General features: G+C 40.0%; 1 protein-coding gene across 2 annotated transcripts in view; it reads left to right on the top strand.

Annotated features, from left to right (window-relative positions):
• lrsam1 (leucine rich repeat and sterile alpha motif containing 1) overlaps positions 1 to 8,232 on the top strand; it is a 34,543-nt gene that overhangs the window by 6,364 nt on the left and 19,947 nt on the right. For both annotated transcript variants that reach the window (XM_034896221.1, XM_034896222.1), the window contains exons 3-11: positions 2,030 to 2,086; positions 3,859 to 3,903; positions 4,613 to 4,690; positions 5,642 to 5,710; positions 5,794 to 5,878; positions 5,960 to 6,081; positions 6,164 to 6,254; positions 6,699 to 6,808; positions 7,583 to 7,612. In XM_034896221.1, coding sequence (XP_034752112.1) covers positions 2,030 to 2,086; positions 3,859 to 3,903; positions 4,613 to 4,690; positions 5,642 to 5,710; positions 5,794 to 5,878; positions 5,960 to 6,081; positions 6,164 to 6,254; positions 6,699 to 6,808; positions 7,583 to 7,612 — 687 coding nt within the window. The remainder of the gene's footprint in view (positions 1 to 2,029; positions 2,087 to 3,858; positions 3,904 to 4,612; positions 4,691 to 5,641; positions 5,711 to 5,793; positions 5,879 to 5,959; positions 6,082 to 6,163; positions 6,255 to 6,698; positions 6,809 to 7,582; positions 7,613 to 8,232) is intronic.

Genomic DNA, 8,232 nt, shown 5'->3' with positions numbered 1-8,232 from the left:
TGTGGAGCTTTCCAACTCCGAAGACTTTTTTAATTCACCATCAATTTTTGTTGAACTGCCTATATTCAAAATCTACACCGCTGATTTCTCGCCTTAAAACATCCCAAAAATGAATTTATTGATTTACCAATTGACGTAAATTGTGACAATCTGTGTACCGGAAACCATACGCGCTTTACACCCGAATTGAATGCTGGGATACCGGCCCGGCCATGTTCACACAAGTCACCATCCGATGTATCCTCGGTAAAATGGGCGTGTCGAGATCACATCCGGGGACTTTAAGTGTTCTTGGCGAAATGCTAACTTGTGTATTGGGTCAGTACTTTGGCCACCAAACATGACGTTTCACAAGAACATAAGAACACAAGTCCATAGAAGAACACATATTGAGAAACGCCCCTAGACTATTCAAAGCACTTTTACAGTACAGGCACCATTCACATTCATACACTGTGGCCAAACAATACAACAACAATTTTTTACCCTCATAGTTTTTTCAAACTGTTTTTGGCAGCGATGGAGGAGTGTTGTTTCCAGTTGACTGAACGGGACTCTCACACCACCTTAAAACACGCTGCCAGGTCAAGTCTGATGGCCAGTTACATGATTGACCACTGCAGTAGGGCTGCACGATTAGTTGTTTCACCGTCTACATGCCGATGTGCGCATGCGCAATAGTCACATTGCAGGATGTGCAATGTTAACGCTACACTGTTTTTTTGCGGCAAAATTTTTTTAACTTTCACCGATCTCCTTTTACATGATTGTTACCGGCCAAGCCTTCCCCTGTGAGACAGGTGGCCATGTGAGCTGTGTATGTATGTGACGGAACTGGGTTTGTTATGGGAAGTCCTCTCCTGTGTGTAGAAATGAACTAAATCGCCTGATTAATGCAACGTTATGACCATGGAGTTACCATCCAGGCTAAAGCTAATACAGTTAGCCTTAAGAAACAAGGTGTCTGTCCCCACTAACCTTATGGTTTTGGAGCCGCGAAGCTGGAAATGTAATCTACAACTGCAGTCTCTGTCTGATATAACAATTTACACAAATTTAAGTGTTATTGGATACACAGTTTGTTGCTAGTGCGTGACATGCAGGCTCTGCATGCACAGCCAACCACCAATCACGATCACTGTTGATCAGTTTAAGTCAACAACCTAACCAGGCCCCCGCTAGTCGACCACAGCTGAAAATTTAGAGGAAGCAACATGCATGAATTATTAATATCATTCAATTTAGCCTGGATTGATAGTGTTATAAGAATACTGTCAGGGTAATGATACATATAATGTACGACAATATTTGTTAAGTTATGCACTTTGATGCATGTCATCACCTCTCTTTCTCTCCCCCCTTTCCTGTCTATGAAGTGAATGCCCCCCAAAAAATCTTAAAAAGCAAATCCTGGCAAAAATCACACTATAGTCATTTTAATTTTAATATTTTTCAATGAGAAGAAGGAGACAAAAATGATAATTTCCTCAAATATTGTGAATCAAATCGCAATATCAGTCAAAATAATCGCAGTTACACATTTTTCTCACATTGTGCAGCTCTACTCCTGACAGCACAGCTCCCAGGGTTACACAAATCCTAGTTGTGTAGTAGCTAACCTCTAGTCACCAACCTGTTGCTGGTGGTTAGGGTTCCATCAACAACCTGCATGGTATTACTGGGACAACCTGCAGCCATTTAGCATGGCAATGAGAAGGATCCAAAATTAGCACCATCTTCTAGCCAAATTATAGTAAAATATGCAAGTGGCTAGACCTGCTTCTCTCACCAGTCCAAACAAAACTCAATATTATTAGTGATAAAATTTAAACATTCACTTGCTGGTGGACAAATAAAGTTTATTTTTGACCCTAGTTTTGAGTATGAGACTATTTTCTATATCAAAAATGCATCATCCCTAGTGTGGAAGTATTTTCTTTGTTAACATAACATTATGCATCTTTGTTGTCTTAGTAAACAAATGTCTATTCCCGAACAAACCCAATAACGATTATTCCTGGTTTTTCAGTCTAAGGAGGCAGGTGCCGATGACATCCTTGATATTTCAGCTTGTGAGCTCTCAGAGGTGAGTATGTTGCTGTCAACAGATGTGAGACATGCTTATTTTATGACTATGTGTGATAAAAGTCTATTAGTAGTAGGGGTGGGGCGGGGAAATCAATGCAGACTAGTACTGCAATATTTTTTGTGGCAATACTTATCAATGCACAGACACCGATCGAAGTATTGATGTATTCTTATATAGCTGTTGGTCAGTTTGTCTGCTTGATGATCCTGTTTTGCAGCAATAAAATTAAAGTAAGATGAACCAACAGAACTTTTATCTGTTTAGATAAAACAGATGTTGTTAAAGTTTCCCTTTGGGGACATCATTTAAAATTGGGAAAAACTAAAGTAACTACTGTTTTTTTTTTTCAACCTGGAACCTGTTTTCCTATGTTTTCGTGTTTAAGTGACTGATGGGACCAGTATTTAGTGAGATCGCTGCAGTCAGCAGCGGCGAAACACGCTACAATGTAAGTTAATAGGTGATTGTCCAGCTTGTATTTACCTTAACAAAAGTGCTTATTTTGCCACCGACAGGCTCAGATTAGTATTTGTTGTTTCTGACAATATTATGGAAAGGATTTCTTAGGAGGTCAACATTTCTGTTAAAGAGTATGTCCGTTTTTTAACCCTTATGTTGTCTTCCCATCAACCACAAAAAATGATTAAAATAAAATTATCATTTTTGTCACTCTTTCAATGTTCTTTTTTTAATGTTTTTTCCAAAGTTATTTGATATTTCTAATGTTGACATTGAGCGCTTATTTTGAGGGCCCATTTATTGTGATAAAAAAACTACACGGGTCCAATTTGGCCCGAGGACAACACAAGGGTTAACCAGACTCCATGTAAATAAACAGTAATTTACTCTTCATTTTTGGCTGCCCGGAAAGCTCAGTTGTTAGAGCGGGTGCCCATACATAGAGGTGTACTCCTCAATGCAGCGGGCCCGGGTTTGAATCTGCCCTGCGGCCCTTTTCTGCATGTCATTTTCCCTCTCTCTCCCCCCTTTCATTTTGTCAGCTGCCCTATCAAATAAAGGCTGAAAAATAATAATACAATTCATTCAAAGACGACAGACACAAAATAAAACTATGAAAAACCGTTTCAGATCGTCTTTCCACTTTTCCAACCATCACAAGTTAAAATAAACACATAGTTTACAGATGTACAGTGAAAATACGTCGACTCTAAACAAGCTAAAAGTATTGCTTTTTTTCCAATGGTGTCCGGTTAGTTTAGCTCTACCAACTTCATAACTGTTTATAATTAAACACAAAGGTACCACAGAGGTTTTAAAGGTCTATCTTTGAAGGGATCCTTTCCTTAATGTTGTCAGGAATATTACTGAGTCTGTCAGTGGCAAAACAAGCATTTATGTAAAGGTAAATACAAGCTGGACAATTGCCCTATGCGTTTACATTGTAGCTTGTGTCGCCGCTGCCAACTGCAGCGATCTTGCTAAATACTGGACCAATGTCAAAGATTGTTGTTAGAAGAAAGAATTTTAGGAAAATTAGGTCCAGTTTGAAAAATAACGGTAGTTACCCTTTACAATAGGAGCTCCCTTAATGAGTGAAACCCAGCCTTATTTACATATGCTTCAGGACTGGTAGGGACTTGCTGGTCATGCTGTTGTGTGCATGTTGACTTCTAGGATTGAACCCTTACCTTCCATTTTTTACATTACTGTTGGACCTGGCTGCATAAGCAGCTGTTTGTACAATTATGTATTAATTAGTTTGTGATTACTACTGCAGATGATGACACCAATGGTCTGTTCTGCCACAGGTTCCCTCCAGTGCCTTTTCCATTTGCAAGGTGCTACAGAAGAAGGTAAGAATGCAACATGGAGACATAGCAGACTGATCCCATAAAATGGTGAATGTATAATATGCCAATTCGTACGCCATTATTGGCGTGTTATCAAGACGCCCACTCTGTTTTTAACGCCATTTGGCATCCATTGACTTACATTACCTTCCGGTCGTGTGTGATTTACCGTCCTTGCGAGTAGAATGAAAGGGCGAAAGTACTCATAGGCGTTTGGAGATTGGTCAGGGTGGTGAGTGAGTAAAACACAAGACTTTCACCCAGGAGACCGGGGATCATGTCTCGCATGTCATGTTTCCTAAAGTCAACTGTCGGTTTCTTTTTTTACTAAAGCCAATACCATCCTTCTTTTCCTAAATCACAGCCGCTTTTTCTGTTCCTAAACCTAACCGCGTGTCACGTGTCCTAAACTCAACCGTTGCTTTCTTCTCGCAATAACGCGCCAAGTGGCGTGTATGATTACGTCCGCTGTATACAGCATAGACATACACACAGAAAGCTCAAAATGCATATCATTAACACAGCACTTGGCTTTAGAGAGTCGGCGTGTATGTTTACGCAAAGTCATGATGTCATGTTGGACATAGTGTATTTATTTGTTATTGTGTGTATGCATTAATACTGTATCACCAATATGGAACCTATAAACCACCCCTGTGTTAGGATTACTTTGTCCCTGGCTGAACACACGTCCTGTTTCTCTCTCCTTCAGGTTCTTATCCTCCATAACAATCAACTGAGGTCATTGCTGCCCAAAGGATGTAACATCAATGCTCTTGCCACTTTAAAGGTAATGCAAACCAGATACATTTACATTACATACACGTAACAACGCAAATATCGGCCCGCCGGTAAAATCGGTCTATTACTAGAATAGAAATGACTTAAATGAATAAATTGAACTGACTAAACTAATGTAGTGTGGTGTTTTTCCCAACATTGTTTTACTGAATGATGTCTATAAACGGTGCTTTGTGACCTGAGATGGGTTTACCATGTGCCGTCTTAAAGTGACAGAGCCTTCGTCACAGTCCTGTCTTAACCCTCATGTTGTCCTCGGGTCAAATTGACCCATTTTCTTATATCACTGTTCTTTTTAATTACCCAAAATTACATGATTGATTCCACACAACGCGTACATTCCTTTAATTTTAGTCTGAATATTTCTTAATTTCTGCTTCTCTAACTGAAACATTAGGTATAATTTTCTAACAACAACAATACAAACATTTTTTAAAAACATGGATAAAAAGCGTCAACAAAAGGGTTGATTTTCAATTTTGAAGGGAAGACAGCACAAGGGTTAAGGGGATTTTATTTATTACTATTATTTAACGTAATGGTAGAAGGTGCAATATGCTGCTATTGAACTGAGACATACTAGAAATGTCAGTTTACAAGGAAGTACCAATATTTTTAACTGGAATTTTCTTTTTTTATAATTGTAACTTTAGCTTTTGTGATAAATGTTCTGTGTTTGACGGTTCAATGTTCCACACTTATTAAAAGAGAAACTCCTATTGCTAATTTTATCTGCTACATTATATATAATGTTGAACTTGAGCTATTTGTAAAAAAAAAAAAATCTGAAATTGAGTTGCAGTATTTAAAGAAAAATCGCAATTAGATTTCCCCCCCCCACATCGTTCAGTCCTAGTATAAAGAATGTCACTTTCTGCTAAAAGCCTAAAGTCTGAGCCCCGCTTCCTCACAAAAACAGCAAATCTGTTTGCTTCCAAAGGTTTTGGATCTACATGAGAACAAGCTTACTTCGCTCCCAGAAGACATTGGGAAGCTGGCGTCACTGCAGGTAAAGCCATTCTAAACTCGACTCCCGATACAGGTAAATGGTAACGTAATCAACCACGTTTGTCCTTTTTGTGTCTGGTCAAGATTCTGAACCTGGAGAAGAACCGTTTAAACGCACTGCCGGACTGTATTGGGGATCTACGATTTCTCCAGACACTCAATTTGAAGGGTATGATGCCTAAAATGAGAGAACATGTGCAGGTCAAATGGCATTGGTTATGTTTTCTTACATCACTCTGTATTTGCATAGGTAATTGTCTCAGTGAGCTGCCGTCTTCAGTTGGTTCTTTGAGCAGCCTGCGCACCCTGGACCTGAGTGACAATAGCATCGTCCAGCTCCCCAAAGCTCTGGTCTACATCCGCACCCTAGAGGTGTGTGTCTTAGGATACTCACAGGAATGTAAAGGCTAAAAGCTTACTGTTTTTAATAAACCCTGTGTGTGTGCCGTGACAGAGCTTTACACTTGATGCTGCCATGATGTCCTACCCCCCTGCGTCCGTGTGTGAAGAGGGCACAGAGAGCATCCAACGCTTCCTATGCACCGGTGAGGGAGCATACACACACACAGAGGGTGTGGGCCCATTGGATACTTTCAAAACCCAACATATACAGTATGCTAAACAAGAATCAACTACTAGCTCTAAGTTCCAATATCCACAGTGACATTCAAAGTGTATATCCCTTCCAATCCTTTATTTATTTATTTTTTAGATTATTTTTGGGGCATTTTTGGCCTTTAATTGACAGGACAGCGAAAGGGGAGAGAGGGAGAAAATGACACGCAGCAAAGGGCAGCAGGTCGGAGTAGAATGCAGGCCCACTTTGTCGAGGACTAAACCTAAATATATGGGTGCCTGCTCTACCACCGGAGCTATCTGTGGCCCTTTTTCGTGCAGTGAAAATAATTTGATAATTTTATTTTACGTGTCAATAAATCAGACTGTATAAGAGAATAATGTTGGATTTCTTGGTTGACGTGGTTTTTCAGAGCTAGGAGAGGAGTATTGCCCCCCATCCCAGTATCTCCTGCCGGTGCTGGAGAGTGAGTGTGGGAAACAGGACTCTGACTGTGTTGATGGCTTGGAGGAAGCCTGGCTGGTGGGTGACACACACACAACCCCATGCAGGATTACAATCTATACTACTAACTGACTATTCCGTGCTGTTAACTGGGACCCTGTTAAAGAGCCCTCATTATACATTTTTGCTTTTTCCCATCTTTTAGTAGGTTAAATAGTTTATGTATACGTAATAAATGTATAAAATACAAAAAAAACCCACTTCAAATAGAGCTTCCACTCCCACAGTAACCAGATTTTGTCATGTGCTTGAACTGGCTCGTCCACATTCCTTTTTGAAATTACTCAATTATAGAATAATAAACATAATCAGTCACTGATTGAGAAAGCCAGCCCAGTTTTTATGCTGCCCGTTGGTGCTCCTTGTACAAGCAGGCCCCCCCACTGGCTTAAATATGGTTGACCAGTCACAACAGAGTGGGCCAGCTGACCAATCACAGCAGACTGGGCTTTTCAGGCAGGCTTATTAGATATTTAATTTAATGATTAAATATAATAAAATCAATGCTGCTGCCGCCTGCTCTCGTCCACTCTACAGGCGAGGCCTAGTTTATCTCGATCGAGTCTAGTTTTTCCAGTGGAGGCACTGCAGCAATGAGCAGTATGAGAAACGTAGTATGCTTTATGTACATCAAAGCATGTGAACTTATTTCAGTAAACCCCAAATGTACAAATATAAGGCTGTAAAGGAGTATAATAGGAGCTCTTTAATTGCTGCTGACACTGTATTAACTGGTTTCTGTTGATGATACCGGAAGTCTTAATCAATATTTGTCCTCACTCTCTGTTGCAGAACAAATTCAGTGACTACGAGAAGAGAAAGGTACGGGACTCCAGTGACGCAACCACTCATAGATTCAGCCTGTCTCTAGTTGCTCTCTGTTGCAAACATTTCAATTGTAATGTAAACCCCTACAGGCAATTACCACAAACTCTGCTTTTCCTTCTCAGGTTCATTCAGATTTATTGAGCATTTCCTGATCATTGTTTTGGTTCTAAGGTCTGACTGCAACTTAACTGTTTACTGTTCAATGTCAGCTGCAGCTCGAATACAACTAAACACATACAACAACACATATACATACTCACAGTGCAGTTTAACCTACCCTGAGTATGTTAGGAGCAAGAGACAGCTATATATATTACGCATGTGCCAGTATAGGATTCTGACAAAACATTAAAAAATATCACTATTTCACGGTACTGCAATTGCAGCTTTAAAATGTATTATTTCTTTTAATGTCTGGGTAAAAAATGTTAAACACATTTCACACTGGCAGGGAGACGGATTACTAAACTTCAGTTTCTCTCCTTGACCACTCATAAAACAGATCATACCTTAGGAATGGTATGACGGAAATGTTGGTGCAGTATACACTCACCGGCCACTTTATTAGGTACCCCATGCTAGTAACGGGTTGGACCCCCTTTTGCCTTCAGAAC

The sequence above is a fragment of the Etheostoma cragini genome, chromosome 16, assembly GCF_013103735.1.
Source record: "Etheostoma cragini isolate CJK2018 chromosome 16, CSU_Ecrag_1.0, whole genome shotgun sequence".
Classification (NCBI taxonomy): Eukaryota; Metazoa; Chordata; class Actinopteri; order Perciformes; family Percidae; genus Etheostoma; species Etheostoma cragini.
Note: the sequence above shows the minus strand (reverse complement) of the source record. Positions and strands in the feature narration are given on the sequence as shown.